The sequence below is a fragment of the Balaenoptera physalus genome (assembly GCF_965194825.1).
Source record: "Balaenoptera physalus genome assembly, chromosome: X".
NCBI lineage: Eukaryota > Metazoa > Chordata > Mammalia > Artiodactyla > Balaenopteridae > Balaenoptera > Balaenoptera physalus.
Window position 1 is genome coordinate 69,301,587 of NC_138903.1, and position 21,480 is coordinate 69,323,066.

Below are 21,480 nucleotides of genomic sequence, written 5' to 3' on the forward strand. Positions count from 1 at the left end.
ACAATGACACCTTGTTTCTATGGTGTCCCAGGCTTGCACTGTCCTGGGCTTGCAACACTCTTGCACTGTTGGTGGGAAGGCAGTTCCTTTTAAGCTTCTGAGCATCATGCCTTTAAATTCAGAGCTGCTCCTCTTTGGGACCTTTGTGTTCTTTTCTGTAGGTGCCTGTCATGTTTATCTTTATTGTCCCAATGCACTTTTCACCTGAGCTTTTCCACTCAAAAGACATTCTTTTAGCATGGTGCTACCCATATATAAGAATTTCATGAACAAGTTATTTCTCTATTCATCAATGGCAGGAAACTGAGAATTCATGTAAATTCTCAGTCAGTAAGAGCACTGACTTTTAGAATGGGAAATGGAGCTAAGCATAATATTTGAAAAGAGATGGTCATAAAATGGAGAGAATTACAGATCAGGATATGAATAATACTAAAATGGAAACTATATGCATACCTTGTTGTGGGTCTGAATGGAAGCTAGAAACCTTGAACACTTCCACCATCTTTTGGTACAGGAGAAATTGAGGTTCTCTTTTCTCTCCCTCCATGGGCCAAGCCTAATTATAAATGCAACAACATCTCTGAGCACTTTGTCACTTCTAGTAGTTGAAAATTAAGTTATTACACACATTTTTAAAATGATTTAAAATGTTATTTTTTAAATTAAGAAAATTAAAAAATAAAAACGTTTTTCTCAAGCTTCATAATCATCTGAGGTGCATTTGTAAGAGGTTATAAATTTGGAAAATGAAAGTGAACCTTTGCAGATGTAATAGTTCTGTGAATTGACCTGAAATGTAACTGTTTTAGCATCAGGAGTAATGTGACTCATTCTTCAGAACCAAATTTGAAAATTACTAATGCTAAAAGTGAACTGGTATTGAGAACTCCCTCCTGAATCTTTAAATGCTATAAACTTGTAATATCAATAATGTATCATGGCATAAGTGATACAGTGTTGTAGGACTCAAGCACTGAGGTCAATCACATAAAAATTATATGGACACAATAATAAAAGCATATAGGCATTTACATAGCTTAATCTTACTATGACTTCCTCATGCTTTCTCAAATCTGTTACAATAGCACAGATCAATATTAAAATTCTAAATTCAACAATCATAAATATGGGAATTTTATCTATATTAAAAACTTGGAAATGTGCAGCTTCCCTTTTAAATGTTTATACTTTTTCACTTAAAACATACATCCATTGCCACATTTTAACCTGAAATATGTTTTAAGATTGCATTGTAATTAATCTTTTTAATGTAATTGGCTAACAGAAAAGTCCACAAGGAGGAAAAATACTTTATTATAATCAACAACTTTTAGTTAAGATATTTATTTTGAACAGATTATAAAATGACTGCCTATTTAGAACAACTGATAAACACATTGTGATTATGGTGCTTATAAAAAGAATTTCATATGTTGTCCACAGAGCTTAATGTCAGTACTAGTTTTTATAGAGAATGAATTTCCTTTAAAATGTTATTCATCCATAGTTAGACTCAAACCACAAGCTTATTTCTATGTTTCCTTATAAGCAAAACCTACTCCAATTTTAGTGGAACAAATAGCTAATGAATCTCATTGAAAGGAAAAACGGGTTCTTTAGAATTGTTTAACTTCAGTTTTACTTTATACACATTTTTAAAACTTCGGCCATCACATTTTAAAAACTTCAGTTATCACAGGCATAAAAATTAGTATGACAGTCATAGAGAAAGTGTCCACCTCAAGGTGTTGCAACTAAGAATTTTTATTTAAAGATAGATTAGACTACATGAGGTCAACTCTAAGTATATCTACGTATATTTTCTCACATCCCGATACTAATTTCACCTGTCATATACAGGCATATCTCATTTTACTGTACTTTGCTTTATTGCACTTCAAAGATACTGTGTTTGTTTTATTACAAATTGAAGGTTTATGGCAGCCGTGCTTCAAGCATGTCTATTGGCATCATTTTTCGAACAGCAGTTTCTCACTTTGGGTCCCTGTCACATTTTGGTAATTCTCACAATATTTCAAACTTTTTCACTATTATATTTGTTTTGGTGAGCCGTGATCGGTGATCTTTGATGTTACTATTGTAATTGTCTTGTGGCACCAAGAACCATGCCCATATAAGGTTGTGAACTTAATTGATAAATGTTGTGTGTGTTCTGACTGCTCCACAGACCTGCCTTTCCCCCATATCTCTCCCTGTCCTCGGACCTTCCTATTCCCTGAGACACAACAATATTGAAATTAGGCCAATTAATAACCCTACAATAGCCTCTAAGTGTTCAAATGAAAGAGTCGCACATCTCTGACTTTAAATCAAAAGCTAGAAATGAGTAAGCTTAGTGAGGAAGGCAGGTAGAAAGCCCAGATAGGTTGAAAGCTAGGCTTCTTACACCAAACAGCCAATTTGTGAATGCAAAGGGAAAGTTATTGAAATGTAAAATGCTGCCCCAGTGAAGAAGTGAACGATAAGAAAGCAAAACAGCCTTATTGCTGATATGGAGAAAGTTTTAGTGGTCTGAATACATTAAACAACAGATTTTCAATGTAGATGAAGCAGGCTTTCTAATGGAAGAAGATGCCATCTAGGACTTCCGTAGCTAGAGAGAAGTCAGTGCCTGGCTTCAAAGGTTCAAAGGACAAGGTGACTCTCTTGTTAGGGGCTAATGCAGATGGTGACTTTAAGTTGAAGCCAATGCTAATTTACCATTCTGAAAATCCTTGGACCCTTAAGAATTATGCTAAATCTATTCTGCTTGCACTCTATAAATGGAACAACAAAGCCAGGATGACAGCTCATCTGCTTACAACATGGTTTACTGAATATCTTAAGCCCACTGTTGAGACCTACCATTCAGAAAAAAAGTTTCTTTTCAAAATATTACTACTCATTTACAATGCACCTGGTCACCAAAGAGCTCTGATGGGGATGTACAACAAGATTAATGGTCTTTTCATGCCTGTTAACACAACATCCTTTCTACAGCTCATGAACTTATTTTGACTTTCATGTCTTGTTATTAAAGAAATACATTTTGTAAGGATGTAGCTGCCATAGACAGTGGTTCCTCTGATGGATCTGGTCAAAGTAAATAGAAAACCTTGTGCAAAGGACTCACCATTCTAGATGCTATTAAAGACATTAGTGATTCATGGGAAAAGGTCACAATATTAATATTTAAAAGGAGTTTGGAATAACCCACCCTCATGGATGACTTTGAGTGATTCAAGATTTCAGTGAAGGAAGTAACTGCAGATGTGGTGGAAATAGCAAGAGAATTTGAATTAGAAGTGGATCCTAGAGATGTGACTGAATTGCTGCAATCTCATGATAAAACTTCAGTGGATAAAGAGGTGCTTCTTATGGATGAACAAAGAACGTGATTTCTTGAGATGGAATCTACTCCTGAGGAAGATACTGTGAAGGTTGTTGAAATGACAACAAAGGATTTAGAATATTACATAAACTTGGTTGATAAAGCAGTAGCAGGGTTTCAGAGGATTGACTCCAATTTTGAATGAAGTTCTGCAGTGGGTAAAATGCTATCAACATTGTATGCTACAGAGAAATCGTTCATGAAAGGAAGAATCAATTGATGTGGCAAACTTCACTGTCTTAAGAAATTGCCACAAGCACTCCAACTTTCAGCAGTCACCCCCCTTATCGGTCAGCAGCCATCAACAATGAGGCAAAATCCTCCACCAGCAAAAAGATTATGATTCACTGTAGGCTCAGGTGATGGTTAGCATTTTTTTTAGCAATAAAGTGTTTTAAATTAATGTATGTACATTGTTTTTTTAGGCAATGCTATTGTACACTTTAATAGACTACAGACTAGTGTAAACACAAATTTTACATGCACTGGGAAACCAAAAAATTATGTGACTCACTTTATTGCAATATTCACTTTTTATTTATTTACTTATTTATTTATTTATTTATCTATTTATTTTAATAAGACCTAGCTTCTCATTTGACTTGAAGTCTTTATTTATTTCTCCCTGCATGGTTGTCTCTGTTCTACCTCTAAGACCTCAGTGTGAAGGAGGAGTGGCTTCTTCACGCCCCCCATGCCCTTTTTTTTGGCCACACCACTCAGCTTTGGGGATCTTAGTTCCCCGACCAGGGATTGAACCCAGACCCTTGGCAGTGAGAGCACGGAGTCCTAACCACTGGACCACCAGGGAATTCCCGATATTCGCTCTATTGTGGTGGTCTGGAACCAAACCCTCAATGTCTCTGAAGAGTGCCTGTAATCTGAAATATTCTATGGAGTTATCTCTGTCTCTGTGAAGGGATATCTGTTTGGATTTGGTGGTCATTCTAAGCATTGCCTTAAGATTATATAGGTGGATGTAGTAGGCATTCAGAAAAGGAAATATGCATAATTACTGTGGACTCAAGGTAGCTGAGATATATAGATAAATTGTTGGTATGTAGTGATAACTGCAAAATACTCATTTTTCAAGGAAAAGTGAGTTAAAAGTACATTAATTTTAAATCTCAGTCCTATAGATATTATGACTATTAGAAATAGACTTCCACTTTTAATTTGCATTCTCTGTAATCAGGCAACGAAATCACTGGAGCTCTCTATTGTTACAGAGATCACTTTTATCCCATTTGAAACAACTCACTTACTTTGCCTTTCACTGCTTTTATTATCTCTGACTGGTATCATGTGCTTTGGGTTAGCACCGTAAACAAGCAAGAAAAAATGTTTTCTGCTGGGAATTCTTTTTTTTTTTTTTAAGTCTTGGGAATTTTTTTAAAAACATCAAACCTTACTTAAGATACTTTGGTTAAAATGTTTATTTTATTTGTTTCTACATAGCTATTGCAGTACTTTACTCCTTCTACAATTACTTCTGTACTCCCCAGCAATTATTAAATCAAAAGAATATGGTTTGAGTAGCCAACAACTCGATTGATGTCACTCTATTTGTGAAAGCCAAAAGTACAAAACAGTAGACATCTTACATTTTTTAAATCACAGAGCCAGACACAAGTATTGACCATGATGGCTTATAGGTTCATTGTTATCCCAGTCAGTATTTTATTAAATTTTCTCTCAGATTTGAATGAGTCGGATATCAATAAGAGTTTTCTCTTAGGTTAATGTAATACTTCACTCTTTTCTTTTGACAGGGTGAAAATAATGTGAGACATTTCTGTGAGATGATTAATGCTTGTTTCATAGATTTTCTTTTAATTTAGTGCATTATACTATGAATGTTGGATAGGGTATTCTACCATCTTATTGAATACCACATGGAAACATCAAAGTAATATCATTTGTAATCATAATGTTTTCTTCTTGATATACAAAAATACTACTTTTTTTCTGAAATAGGTATCTGTATATTTAAAGGGATAATGGTTGTTTGTGAGTAAACCATTGCTTAATTAAATACTGCATTGTCATTTCTTACCATTTCTCACAGACATTAACATTCTTTCTTGGAAACAAATGCAGTATACTAGGTAAAATATCCAACACCTTTTTCCAGTCAGCAAATAATACTTCTTTGGACTGGTAAAATATGTATGATCAAAAACTCTTTGTCTGTTTATCTATATGTAGGCCTATGTATATATGTCTTAACCGTTCCTAAAGCACAGGAGTCCGTTTCTATATATCATCATTTACGATAGGTAGTGGTACAAGTTAGACTTATATTTTAGAATTGTAATACAAACTTTATAAAGATTTTCTATTACCTTTAATGTTTATTTGAAAAAATAATATTGGACTATTACAAAGTAAAAATAGGAAGTCTAGATGTTTAAAGGAACATTCACTTTGATCAGAATTATCTACATTATTCAATGTAATGATTTAAATTAAATAGAAATAGCCAAATTCTATGAGGGACTAGTTATTGCTATTGGGACTACTGTTCCTTTACTCTTCTTTCTGAGTTTCTTTTAGATTAATGATTATTAAGTGTGGTTCTCTTACCAGCAGCATCAACATCACCTGGGAAGTTGGTAGAAATGCAAATATTCAGGCCCTACCTCCGACCCGAAGAAGAAACACTGGAGTCGGGACCCAGAATTCTATGTTTACAGACCCTCCATGTAATCCCTGATGTGTCCTAAGTGTGTGTGTGCGTGTGATATATGTGTGTGTGTGTGTATATATATATATATATATATATATATATATATATATATAATTTGTAGGACTACTGGCCAGGAGTCATCAGATTACTTGGATATAACATTATTAAATGACTCTATTATTACTTGCTTTTTTCTCCCTGCAGTCCTGGTTGATTCATTACTTTATTTAGTGATAAGATGAAAATTCTTATCTTCACTGAAGGATCCACTGAATCATCATATCAATTCAACTGTAGTGCATCCTTGAAAGTGTTCCTTCCAAAGTAAATCTTAAGTCTTTTTCTCTTTGAAAATAACATTCTAATATTAATACAAATATGAAAACAATGGCTAAGTTCTTCATTTCCCATACAGTAGTGGTAGGGGGAACAATTATATTTTATTATACGAGTATCTATTCACAGTCCTTTGTGAAATCTTGGTAACTCACTCATTTTGCCTTGCATTACCAGTAAATTGCGAGAAGGCAGAGAGTCAGAATAAGATTTATATGCTCTGTTAAAATAGTGAACTACTGCTGATCTTCATATTTGGAGAATAATGAGGAATTTCAGATTTTGTGCTTCTGTTTGGGCTTATATGGCAAATTATTGAAAAATTTCTGCCTTGAATTTGAGTTATTAGTCCATGAAAATATACCTCATGCTCCATAAATATAGTTTCAGTAACTAAGAATTGTACTGTACCCAAGACAGAAACATAAGCAATATTGATGGCTTTGTTGGAGTTTTCAAACTTCTAATATGATAGTCATCCTAAGTCTATATTTAGCCATGCTTTCTGGTTCATCAAATCAAATCAAATTTCCCGACAAGTTTTGTTACTTTTTTGTCTTTGATATTAAGTATTTGATTCTGCTATATGAGGTGTGACAGTTAAATGCTGAGCCATAATCTACACATGAAAGATAAATCATTATTTTAATGTTATATTTGAAATTTGTACTTATAGCATTAATTGATATTGTACATTATGTGAAAATGAATAGTAGACGTGCCAAAGAAGCATAACATTACTCTCAAATCTTGATTATCCATGTTAATAGAAGTGAGCATTAGTGGAAGTGTGTATAGATTTCAGATCAATATAAGTGACATATTTATTCCATTCTGACATATATTTCATTATATTTTGTGTGCTCGTATATGTCTATATGTGTGTCTGTGTTTGTGTGTATGTGTGTGTATCACAGATTTGTTATCATAGATAATAATGTGTGTATCATAGATGTATTTTTATAATTATTTTCCTAAGGCTATTTTTAAAAATTCTAATTTGCATTCCCTGTGCATGAAGCTGTAGAGGTGTTCAGTGAGATGGTGGCTCAGAAATCTTTGGTTGTTAATGAGGTATTAATTCAATAGAAAAATAAGCTTGATTTAAAAAATTGTATGTAGTTGTAGATAAAGAAAGGTAAAAACACTAACTGGTTTTTAAAGCCCTGATTTTGAACAATTAAGTAATATATTGCTCAATCTAGGACACAGGTTTCCCACATCCTAGCAAGTTGGCTTCACTGTTACCTTTTTTAACAAGAAATACTAGGCCGGAAATATTCTATATGTGTATTTTTTAAAGCTCTCTAGATAATTCTGAAGACCATAAAGTTTGGGTATCATTAACATAGGTAATTAAGCATCAACTAGATAGTTGCACAATGATCATCAGTTTTCCTACACCACTCTCCTATTATAAAGTGAAGTTAAACTTTGGACCTCTTTCTTTTTTTATTTTAATTTTACTGGAATATAGTTGATTTACAATGTTGTATTAGTTTCAAGTGTACAGCAAAGTGATTCAGTTACACATATACATACATTTATTCATTTTCAGATTCTTTTCTCATATAGGTTACCACACAGTATTGAGTAGAGTTCCCTGTGCTATACAGTAGGTCCTTGTTGGTTATCTATCTTATATATAGTAGTATGTGCATGTTCATCCCAAGCTCCTGATTTATCCCTCTCCACCACATTTCGCCTTTAGTAACTATAAGTTTGTTTTCGATATCTGTAAGTCTGTTTCTCTTTTGTAAATAAGTTCATTTGTATCGCTTTTTAAATTAGATTCCACATATGAATGATATCATATGACATTTGTCTTTCTCTGACTTACTTCACTTAGTATGATAATCTCTAGGTCCATCCATGTTGCTGCAAATGGCATTATTTCATTCTTTTTTATGGCTGAGTAAAATTCCATTGTATATATGTACAACATCTTTATCCATTCCTCTGTTGATGGACGTTTAGGTGGCTTCCATGTCTTTGCTATTGTAAATAGTGCTGCAGTGGACATTGGGGTGCATGTATCTTTTCAAATTATGGTTTTCTCCAGATATATGCCCAGGAGTGGGATTGCTGAATCTTATGGTAGTTCTATTTTTAGTTTTTTAAGGAACATCCATACTGTTCTTCATAGTGGTTGTACTAGTTTACATTCCCGCCACAGAGTAGGATGGTTCCCTTTTCTCCACACCTTCTCCAGCATTTATTGTTTGTAGACTTTTTGATCATGGCTATTCTGACCAGTATGAGGTGATACCTCATTGTAGTTTTGATTTGTATTTCTCTAATAATTAGTGATGCTGAGCATCTTTTCATGTGCCTTTTGGCCATTTGTACGTCTTCTTTGGAGAAACTGGACCTCTTTCTCATCTTTGCAAGATCTTACTGTGATTCTATTCAGGAAACAAAATTATGTCCCTTCCTTTCCTCTAATATCTATGAGAAGATTCAACATATAAAGCAAGGCTTCTGATTTCTTGATCTGAAAGGTACCTTTTTGATAAAGAACTCCTGCATTCTGGTAATTAGATAGTTTAATTATTCATTTCTTTAGATGGTTTTATTTGCACATAAAGGTCCTGGAAACTTCTGTATGGAAAAGAATTTGGTAACTTCAGTAATGTCAGTATGCCAATGTAAGTGATCTCCTTTATTTTCAGATCATTGGTGATTAGAAGTATAGATTAAATGGGGATTGTAGGCCTGGGATTAGGCCATTGAATTTTTTTTGTTTTTTGGCCACACCACGTGGCTTGTGGGATCTTAGTTCCCCAACCAGGGGTTGAACCCGTGCCCTTGGCAGTGAGAGCATAGAGTCCTAACCACTGGACTGCCAGGGAATTCCCTAGGTCATTGAATTTTTAACTTTTAGCTAATATTGACACAGGAAATTTGCCATTAAGGAAAAGAAAATTGCCATTTGCAAAAGAAATTTGCATATTAAAAAGGAATTTGGGAACTTTTTTCTATATCAATTAAAATTGCATAGTTTATATGTGATATTTCTAAAATATTTATTAGGTAAATGATTGAACTCCCTAAAGTCTTACATGAAGCCAGCCAATGTTATTAACTATTACTTTTCCAGATGGAGAATTTGAGGATAACAAACTTTGTTAGCTTCAAATAATTCAGTGATAATTCCAGGAAAATTAATTAGAAAATAAGCATGCCAGTTCTTATTGCATATTCTATCCTTCATGTAGCATTTTGTTCTTTCCATTGTCCTAAAGACACTATAAAGATCATTTCACTTGATGGATGAATGACCAAAATCCAACAACCTGATGTGTAGTCAGTTCAGTTCATTCATCTTTAAGGATTGATTTGGATATTGACATAGCTAATAAAACTGTATGAACATTGGTAATTAATGTGGCTTAAAATGAAACACACAACACATTATGTGGGCCATTTCATCACATAATAAAAATAAATACTCTAATTCATATTCATGGGGATTTCATATAGAGAAACAAAATAGGTTTAGCCTTCTCACTGACACAGATCTGCCATTGCTTAATTAGCCTTTTGCAAAATGCTTGGGCTGTCAAAGTTGGTTCTACAGATGTGAAATAAGATGATTCTCTTTGCTCTAGTTCTACTGGGGAAATATAGAAATATACAACACCAAATTCTAAATATTTAGATTCTGTTCTAATGGCTCTCTAGATAAGCAAAATATGAATACTATCTATACAAATCTGTCTTAAGCTTTGTATAATTTTTATTTCTGGAATTCAGGAAAGAGTGCCTAAACCCAAAGCTACATCCATAACGAACTTTATTTACTAGATTTATTGCTTAAATAGCTTAAGAGTATTTGAAGATCCATGTAATAACTGTAATTGTACCTAATTATATAATAGTATAATTATATTTAATCATATTTATAGTGTCTATAATTTTAGCTTCCTAATATTCCCCCAACTGTAAAATTTTCTGAGCATGTCATATTACACATCTGCAGAAAACATTTTTTTAAAATTAGAAATCTTATGCTTTTGTATAATCTTGCTCTCATTTTGGAGACAAATTTAGTAATATTATTTGTTTTTTATTTTAAAATGACATTCATTATTTCCTTTAACCAACATTTCTTTAAGGGCTACCAGGAACATAGAGAAGGTGTTGCATTAGGTACTCTCCTTATCCTCAAGCAATTCAAGGAATTAATAATCTAATAATGAGGCCCGCGCACCGCGATGAAGAGCGGTCCCCGCACCGCGATGAGGAGTGGCCCCCACTTGCCGCAACTAGAGAAAGCCCTCGCACGAACCGAAGACCCAGCACAGCCAAAAATAAATAAATAAATAAATAAAAATAAAAGTAGCTATAAAATTAAAAAAAAAAATAATCTAATAATGGACTTCAATAACATTTTTTTTAAATGAGAGCAGTAATATATATGAAATTTAATAATAGAATGTTCTGATGCTTTTGTATTAAAGATGCTATATATTGCTTTTAAACATTATGCTGTTCAGTCAATTGGGTCTACCACACACAGACATGCTATCTGATCTCACTTTAAATTCATGACAGTTAACCTCAATTATGTGCTCTGATTATCTCATGAACAAAATGTATACCACCAAACAAATATACTTGTTATAGTATTTACATGAGGAAAGATTGAGAAAGGCCACGGTGTCACATCAAAAATAATTACAACTCTAACAAATCCCTGAGAATGTCTGTTTACATGCACCAATCAATCTAACAATTTTGACATAATCATAGTGGCTTTTATTTCACTTATAGATTTGAACACAATTAGATACATTGATAATTTACTGCCTAGTATTAGTCTAATTTATGTTGCAGGTAAGTCTATTTTTTACTTTTCATATGCTTTAGCTATAACACTGATTTCAAGATACTAAATTTCTTCTCAATATTTTGCTTACTTTCTAGTTGACCTACTGACTTCATAATGTCTGAAATCAGATTCAGCAATCTCACTTGGAATCAAGTTATAACACTGCATCAAGTGTTAGATGAAGTAATTCCAATTCATGGAAGGGGGAATTTCCCCACATTGGAGGTAAAACCAAAAGATATCATTCATGTTGTGAAAGATCAACTGATAGAGCAAGGAATTATTGTTAAAGATACCCGATTGAATGGTTCCACAGCAAGTTACGTACTTGCAAGCCACAATGGCATGAGCTATAAGGATCTGGATGTTATTTTTGGTATTGAACTACCAAGTGATCAAGAATTTCAGCTTGTTAAGGATGTAGTTCTAGGTTGCCTGCTCGACTTTTTACCAAAAGGTGTAAAAAAGGAAAAGAGCACCCTAAAGACTATGAAAGAGGCTTACGTGCAGAAGATGGTCAAAGTTTGCAATAAGCATGATCGTTGGAGTCTCATCTCTCTTTCAAATAACGCTGGCAAGAATGTAGAGCTAAAATTTGTGAATTCACTGAGACGACAATTTGAATTTAGTGTAGATTCCTTTCAAATTGTCTTGGATCCCATGTTAGATTTCTACAGTGACAAAAGTCGTAAGCTAACCAAAGAATTATATCCTGTTGTGGTAGCTGAAAGCATGTATGGAGACTTCCAAGAAGCAATGACACACTTGCAGCACAAGCTTATATCTACCAGAAAACCTGAGGAAATTAGAGGTGGTGGCCTTCTGAAATACAGTAACTTGCTGGTTCATAACTTTAAGCCAGTTTGTGAAGCAGAAATCAAGACCCAAGAACGTTATATGTGTTCTAGATTCTTCATTGATTTTCCTGATGTAGCAGAACAGCGAAAGAAGATTGAATCATACCTCTACAACCATTTCATAGGTGAAGAAAAGAGAAAGTATGACTACCTCATGACCTTGCATGGAGTTGTGAATGAAAGCACTGTTTGCCTCCTGGGTCATGAAAGAAGACAGACCCTCAATATGATCACCCTTATGGCTTTAAAAGTACTTGGAGAACAGAATATCCTACCTAATACAAGCAAGGTAACTTGCTTTTATCTGCCTGCTCCATACTTTGCTGCTGGGGGAGGGTCCCCTACGTATTATGTAACATCTGGACTACCACCTACATTGTTTCAGCCATACCACCCACTACACTTTCATGTGCCAAATGGTATGGCTTTAAAAAAAAAAAAACAGTAGAAACTTTGCTTTAATTAAACACCTCTTAAAAACAAGTTTCCAAATTCCATAAAATTTAAGCTCTATTTTTATTTTTATGTAGTTACCAACTATTTTTCATCAATTATAGCTTAAACCATCACAGTAAATACAATATCATCTGTGAAATGACCTCTTTAAATGATTTTCAAATGCTATCAATTAGCTATAACAACTTTTAACTGTTGTGGACCACTTAAAATGATTTTCAAGTCTGACTGACTACTTATGACTTTCAAATTTTCTATGACAAATACATTAGAGATGCCTGCATCTTTGATTAAAATATAAAAGAACAGACTCATATTTTAAAATCCAGACGTACAGTAAAGACCAGTGCAAACATTTTTGTATTCAGTCAATTTCTTTGTTACCTTCACTTCATTTTTTGCTAGTGAATATTACCATCAATGAATTTTCAATACCTAACAAAAATGCCTAATTTCAAAGACAACAGATTCAGACGATATTAAAACCCTGGACTTTGCAAGCATATATTTTGTTTCCCAATTGAATTGGGTTAGATACAAAATCCTACTATAGTTTGAAGGAACACTGAAAAAATGATTCTGGAAAACACTGGCCATTAGTAATTTATCAACTATCAAATAAGTTGACTTGTGGATCTGAAGAATAGTACCGTCCAGCTGGACAGCCAATGCTGTGACCACTTATACAGATTTCTTCATTTTCCCCCAAACAAGTTGAAAAGAATGAAAATGACCAACTCTGAATGTGAAAGTTTTCTATCATCATCTGTTAAAAAGAGACTCTACATGTCAAACAGCAAAAAGCAGGCAGAAAAAAAAAAAAGCAGGCAGAGGTTTTTAGCTATTGCATTTACCAGTTTTATGACCGACTTGACCAACATCTTAATATGTGGAGACGTTCAGTGTTAGTAAGTGAAAATATTTTCTTTGTTACTAAATGAGGCTTTTTTCCATCTTGCCTTTACCAAAGATCAGTTTCTAACACGACACTCAAGTGCCTCCTCATGTGAGATTTTGCATAATGCTATAATTTATTCAACAATTGTATATGTTCATCAGGTATCTGCATATCTACTCACTACATCAAATATGCAGCTAGCACGTCTTCCAGTGGGATTAAAACTGTATTTTCTTCCTGTAATGAAGAAAATAATCCATGACCAATATTACCTGGGATGACAGAAGGGGAGGAGCTGTCCTGAATGAATATAGATAAGACCATCAGATAACTTCACTATTTTTACTTGCTTCTGATTTTTTATGAGTTTCCATCTCAGTTTTCATTGACCTTTGCAAGGTTTTCCGTCACAACATGATCCAACAGGCATATCCTGAGAATTTGTCACTTACAGACTGTGCTTAATCTGTCTTCTCTATATTACAGTATTGGACAAAAGAAGTACACTAAAGATGGCATTTTCAAATAACCAATATTTATGAAATGTTTTATACCACAGTACCACTGGCCATCAGTATATGAATATATATATATATATATATATATATATATATATATATATATCACAACCGTGAAGCTTTAAAACATTGTATGGATTCACTTCCTTGCTTGGGACAAATAAAGAATTTAAAAATGCTATATTAAAGAGAAAATTCAGTCATCTATCTGCATAATGTATTGGTTAAAAATGATTGATCTTTCTGCCCTAAATATACTGTTTAGTTTTCAGTTAATGAGAGTGCGTCTTTTTAATTTTTTTTTAACAGCTTTATTGGAGTATCATTGCTTTACAATGGTGTGTTAGTTTCTGCTTTATAACAAAGTGAATCAGTTATACATATACATATATCCCCATATCAATGAGAGTGCTTCTACATAAAACTGAAGGATTTTATGCTATATTAACAGTACCAAAAAAATTACAAAATATATAGGAAAAGCATTTAAGAATAAAAGAACTATGATAGTGATGAGTCAGGGGTAAAGTTTCAGTATTTTCCAGAGTAGCATTTTATGCTGAATAGAAGAATTTTGAAGCTATTTGGAAACATCTTATCACCCATGTGCTCCCTTAGTTTCCTTTGGTCCTTTTGAGAATTTGAACTCCTTCCCTAAAAAGCAAATCCCCTATGGTATTCTCCTGCTGGGAAAATGGCCTGAAAGCTATTTGCTTCCTCCTACCATGTCAAGCATGTGTTTCCATTATAGCAAAGAAGCTCAGAATTAGCATTTAAAAAGTTCAGATTTTTCTCAAGAGAGAGAATCCAAACTGGTTGAAGGGAATGGTATCACTAAAGAGAAAGCTATAGCTTTATCTATCATGGCTTTCTTTCTGTCGATACCATTATCAAGCTAGACTGTCCTCTTTGCTCCCAACTCAAGCAGAAAAATATTTATCTTCAATAGTGTATGAATATCTCTCCAATATTAGGCTAGTTGGGTTGAGAAGCAGTATTTTCTCATTCTGTTCATTAGGATAATAAATGGAAAAGTTTTTTTTTTTTATAAGGAAATGAGTGCTAGCCTCTTGGCCTAAAGGAGCTAATAGAAGTTAGTTAAAAATATAACTCTATAGCATGTCATCCCATTACAAGAGAGAAATGGTGCTGTCTTTTCTTATTTTATTTTATACAATTCAAGACTGAGTCTTGGCTCAGAAGTTTTGTTTTGTTTTGTTTTGTTTTCCCTCCAGAAACCTAACCAAAACCAAAGAAAGAAAAACCTTTTGCTATACTTCTAGCATTCATATCAGTGGGACATATTTAGTGTCAGTTATTGGTACATATTTTTGAAAACTAAAATATTCTTGCATTTCACAAATATTCACATGTTATTATCAAAGTTTTACTACTAGAGTATTTGTAACTTTTAAATTCAGAGTTATTCTAATAGTGACTGATGTCCCGTTTAGTCAAAGAAAACTGAAGAGAAGGATTAAGTATTGTTTTAAATGAGAGCCCAGCTAAATTAAAGACAAAATATCAGAGCTTGAAAAGTTGTGAATCTTTCAAAAAATTGGGAAAGCTCCTGGACCCAAATTCCATTTTTTATATTATCTCAGAAAGGCTCTATTAAAATACCTCCAAATTGAAGCAATTTTAAAATTTGCCTTTAGCCACCTTTTTGTTTTAGACATTGATAAAGATATCAATATGCAAAACGCCTGAGATCTGATTAAAACTCCTTTCATTCGATGGATCTATTATCTGAAAATATTCACCCAATTTTAAAAATATAAATTAAAGTGTATATTTGAGAAAAATTTTGAAGTTTAAAGATTGTAATGCTTTTCAAAATTATATCAATATATGAATACAGCAGTTCCATTTATAGAAGATTTTTTTAAAAATAAGTAACTCTGTAAATTAACATTACAACAGGATTGGGAGATATGTGGGACTACAGTTTGGTAAACATTCTTATGAAGTCCATTTTGGCAAGGCATAAAACCCAACATTTTAACCTGCTTTGGGATTCATTTGCTTTACCATTATAAACGAAATACATTAATGTTTTGTTTTCAGTTCTGCTATTATTTTAGTGGTTCTATTTTATATGTTATAATGATAAAATTTATGTAATAAGTATAGGAAATTGTATTGCTAATCCACTGCTTCTTTAGGATTCTCGATGTATAGTATCATGTCATCTGCAAACAGTGACAGCTTTATTTCTTCTTTTCTGATTTGGATTCCTTTTATTTCTTTTTCTTCTCTGAGTGCTATGGCTAAAACTTCCAAAACTATGTTGAATAATAGTGGTGACAGTGGGCATCCTTGTCTTGTTCCTGATCTTAGTGGAAATGGTTTCAGTTTTTCAACATTGAGGACGATGTTGGCTGTGGGTTTGTCATATATGGCCTTTATTATGTTGAGGAAAGTTCCCTCTATGCCTACTTTCTGCAGGGTTTTTATCATAAATGGGTGTTGAATTTTGTCGAAAGCTTTCTTTGCCTCTATTGAGATGATCATATTTTTTTTCCCTTCAATTTGTTAATATGGTGTATCACGTTGATTGATTTGCATATATTGAAGAGTCCTTGCATTCCTGGAATAAACCTCAATTGATCATGGTGTATGATCCTTTTAATGTGTTGTTGGATTCTGTTTGCTAGTATTTTGTTGAGGATTTTTGCATCTATGTTCCTCAGTGATATTGGCCTGTAGTTTTCTTTCTTTGTGACATCTTTGTCTGGTTTTGGTATCAGGGTGATGGTGGCCTCCTAGAATGAGTTTTGGAGTGTTCCTCCCTCTGCTATATTTTGGAAGACTTTGAGAAGGATAGGTGTTAGCTCTTCTCTAAATGTTTGATAGAATTCGCCTGTGAAGCCATCTGGTCCTGGGCTTTTGTTTGTTGGAAGATTTTTAATCACAGTTTCAATTTCAGTGCTTGTGATTGGTCTGTTCATATTTTCTATTTCTTCCTGGTTCAGTCTCGGCAGGTTGTGCATTTCTAAGAATTTGTCCATTACTTCCAGGTTGTCCATTTTATTGACATAGAGTTGCTTGTGGTAATCTCTCATGATCCTTTGTTTTTCTGCAGTGTCAGTTGTTACTTCTCCTTTTTCATTTCTACTTCTATTGACTTGAGCCTTCTCCGTTTTTTTCTTGATGACTCTGGGTAATGGTTTATCAATTTTGTTTATCTTCTCAAAGAACCAGCTTTTAGTTTTATTGATCTTTGCTATTGTTTCCTTCATTTCTCTTTCATTTATTTCTGATCTGATCTTTATGATTTCTTTCCTTCTGCTAACTTTGGGGTTTTTTTGTTCTTCTTTCTCTAATTGCTTTAGGTGCAAGATTAGGCTGTTTATTTGAGATGTTTCCTGTTTTTTAAGGTAGGATTGTATTGCTATAAACTTCCCTCTTAGAACTGCTTTTGCTGCATCCCATAGGTTTTGGGTCATCGTGTTTTCATTGTCATTTGTTTCTAGGTATTTTTTGATTTCCTCTTTGATTTCTTCAGTGATCTCTTGGTTATTAAATAGTGTCATTCTGTCCCACAAAAGAAATACAATGTTAACCAGAGGATCCACTTACCAAGCCACTCACCTGGAATTGGAGCCTGTTCCTGAGGGTCCTGGAAAATCCCCAGAGATGTACATCTTGGAGCCCTCATAGTCAGAAATTCTGAAGATCCTTGAGGCATCTAGCCATGTCCATGTGTGGAATAAATAGTCAGAGTACCCTGAAGGGATAAAACAGGGACTAGGACCCATGCAGGTCTTATGTAGGCTTTGAGTGCACAGTTCACGTAGCACTATCAATTCAGCTAGCCCCAGCCATGAGAAGAGGACTTGGGAAATTTGGGATAGGAATCTGTTGTCCTGGATATACATGGGACCAAGCTGGGCTCAGGACACCTTGTTTGGATGGCTCTGTTTGTCCAGTAGTTTTTAGGCCCTGGAGAGTTTTTTTTTTTTAATTTCTAGAAAGGCACTGCAAAGTACAGGGCCCTATATGGTGTGCGGCCTAAGGCAGGATCCCCCTTTGCCCAGATCTAAAGGAAGTACTAATAATTGGGAGCCAACATACAAACACCTTTAATGGTTTTGTGATAAATCATCCTCTGGATGGACTGTAGGTATTGTGACTTCCAAAAACAGTTTTTGAGAGGGCTCATGTTATAATCTTCTGGTTTTTCTTTTAACTTCCTTTTTTCTACTGCTATTTCTGCGGAATCAGAACCTTCATCCCAACATGTGGATAGCTTGGGTGAATATTATGGTAGGAACAGAACTTCTCAAAAATAAATTCATTCTTTCTCTTTTATTAAGGCTTTTCAAAAACTTTGAAAAAAAAAGCAAGAAATAAGCTTTCCTTCTAGGAATTTAAAGGAGAAAATAAAACTTATAATTGGCACATGTCTTAATAATCAAGACCATGCAAGTAAGCTAAGCCCCTCATTTTTGCTTCAAAGACCCCTTTCGCCCACTGCCAAGGTTCTCTGAAAATGCTGATTGAACATGCATCAAGTATTGTATTCTTTGCTGTTTTGGGAGCACTCTTTAATTAGTGTCCCCAGTGTAAGAACAATGGCTTCTCTGTCAGTGACAGCCTAGGAATGTGTACCTTTCATATCCTAAATGCATTAGCACAGTCTGTGTCTTATCTCTGCTGTTTCTAAACGCTCAGAAGGTATATCCAGGAAAATCGATGTAACAAACCATTTCCACTTCAGTTTGGATGTCTGGCATGGTGAACTCCAGCCAAAGGAGATTTAGAGATACAGATCCTCAGTAGCCAGATATGACCATTGACAAGATGGTGAAGTGTGTAAAGCATGCTATGTCTCTTCATTCTAACACCTACTAGTCACCCAGTTCTTGCCTGTCCTCTTCCTTCCTAACTCTGTCTCTTATTCTATTCTCAGGAAAGGCTCTGTTTACTGATAATAAGGGATCAGGTTTAGAATACAGACCTGCCTCATACGGTACAAAGGGAATAAACCTGGGGCTTCCAGAAGTTCTACCCCATAAGGAAATGTTTTCTATGGCTATGCCAAAAGTCTACATATGTATCCATACTAGTGGCTATATTGCTAGTGCAGGAGCGAAGTGGAATTGGGGCAGTATGCCTACCATCAACAAGGCCCTTGATTGATTTTCAATGAAACTGTCTCTATTTGAATAGCTCTTAAGCCATGGTGAGGCTTATAGATTATTGCCTTAAATTCCCTACCATGGCCTAGTAGGCCTAACAGTCTGGCTCCTGTCTGATTTTCCAGCCTCATCTTACATCATATTCCATTTCACTCAATGCTCCTACCACTTAGGCCTTCTTTTTAGTTTCTTAAATGGATTATGTTTCCTCTTATTCCCAGGGCCTTCACATATGCTGTCCTTTCTGCTTGGAATGAGCTTTTATTTCTCCTTACCAAGTTAACACCTGCTTATTATCTCAGTTCAAAGTTAACTTCCTTGGAAAGCCTTCCTTGACCCCAGACACTAGGACAGCATCCTCTGTTAAATGAGCTTTTGTCGCACTTATTATTCTTTCATAGCTCTTACCAAAAGTTGTAATTATAAACCTATTTGTGTGACCATTTAAATAACTATAGTTTCTCCCTCTTATAAAATATTCTATGAGGGTAGAGAGCATGCCATTTTTGTTCATCATTGTGTCCCCACAAATTAGCACTTTCAGACATATATTAGGCATTTATATTAATGAACAAATGACAAGTTTTTGTATTGGCTTCCTTCAAATCCATCCTATACATTAATGTCATCTTCACCTATATAATTTAATAATTTAAACATCCTTTGCATACACATTTTCAGGTATTTTCCACTGCTTACAAGATAAAGTTGGAACTCCCTAGCATGGCTTATAGGTTTTGCTAACTTGGTTCCTTCCTCCCTCTTCAGCCTCATACTCCAGTGATTTTTTTAACTCCTTGTGGTTCTCGCTGACACCATAATCCCTCTTCTTCTGCCTGGAATTCTCTCCCACTATCCCTACACTTAATGCATCCTTGTTCCCTAAGATTCACTTCAAATGTCACTTCCTCCAGAAAACCTTCTCTGATAACTCAATTTGATTTAGATGCTCCCTCTACTATGCTAACACTTTGCATTGTCCCCAACCCCATTTTAACTGGCCTAAGTTTTCCTCTTTTGTGCCATAATTGCATCCTGTGCACACTCCAATTTGAGCACTTAAAAGTTGTGAACTGTTATAGTATCTATATAGCAGGGATTGTAGAGATTTAAGAGGGAATAGGCTTTGACTCAGACCTGTGTTTAACTCACTTTCATCTCACTTGGGAGCACATTAACTCAGTTTCCTCATCTATAAAATGCGGGATAGTAACATTATTTGACAAAGGGGGAAGTTGTAAGGAATAAATGAGATACTAAATGAAAATCACCTTGTGTATAATTTCTGGCATAAAAAATAATAAACAGTAACCAATAAGTGGTAGCCTAGAACCTGGCAAGAGATAAGTGCAGTAATGAGTCAGTGAATTAAAAGTTCTAATTTGTACTATTTGTCAATATCTGCAGTGTTAATACTCCCATCATTTCAAGATTATGGGAAGAAATGGACAATGAGCTCTCTCAAGCTGGTAGGATCTGACTCACTACAGCACAACACAAATGAATATTTGTTGAAAGGAACTATTTCAGTGGAGGGGGTGTTCCTTTTCCTTTCCAAGGATGATCTCTCTGCCAGTACCCTCCTTCTTCCTCCAAACCTTATTCCTTTTAAGTATTTCCTCTTGTACCTTTAAGCATTCCCTCCCTCTTGGATCCTTATCCTCTAACTACAAATACGTATGCCTGCCCTATACTTTGAAAGTTGTAATTCTTCTCTTACACTCCCTTAAACCTCATAATGTCTCTCTTATATATAGATTTGATAAATGTGTTTTAGTCATCCACTAAGAGTCAAGCACTGTGCTAAGCACCTGCCTTGGATTTGAACTAAGAATAAAACACAACCTTCTTACCTTGGCCTCCTGTGTCCTATATGATATGACCCCTACTTATCTCTCTGATCTCATATCTTATTACATTTCCTCCTGCACACTAGGTTCTTTACCAGTCATCATTCATGACAATTTCTTTCCTTCCTTATGGACTTTGCACATTCTCTTCCTTTTGCCTGAAAATAACTTTCATAATTTTTTTTTTTACACTTTATGTCTCAAACACCCTATCTGCTCCTGAGAAAGGTTTCCCCTGAAGACCTTATTCAAGTATGTTGGCACTGTCTTCTCAGTTACAGAGTTTCATAGCACTCTTCTCTTTTGGTTCACAATACTTACCACAGTTTGTAAGGAAATAATTCTGTTTGTAATTTTTTGTTTAATGTCATTATTTCTAGCTAGACTATGACCTCCATGAGGAAAGTAACCACTGCATATCTATCTTTTAGCATAATGGCTAGTGACACTGAGTAAATAAATGAATGAATGAGAGAGTCATTATATTACATTAAGCTACAGATA

General features: G+C 34.5%; 1 protein-coding gene and 1 long non-coding RNA gene across 3 annotated transcripts in view; one reads left to right on the forward strand and one right to left on the reverse strand.

The window, feature by feature from the left end:
• Positions 1 to 21,480, reverse strand: part of LOC309653147 — a 425,233-nt gene that overhangs the window by 317,994 nt on the left and 85,759 nt on the right. The gene's annotated exons all lie outside the window — the stretch shown is intronic.
• TENT5D (terminal nucleotidyltransferase 5D) overlaps positions 10,625 to 21,480 on the forward strand; it is a 51,454-nt gene continuing 40,598 nt past the window's right edge. Inside the window, exon 1 of one of the 2 annotated variants that reach the window (XR_014258985.1) lies at positions 10,625 to 17,066. Coding sequence is in view for 1 of the 2 variants with exons in the window: in XM_082447429.1 (XP_082303555.1) it covers positions 11,368 to 12,558 (1,191 nt within the window). In the remaining variant the exon portion in view is untranslated. Of the gene's footprint in view, positions 17,285 to 21,480 lie in introns of those variants that run through there. The other variant, XM_082447429.1, reaches the window with a different exon arrangement.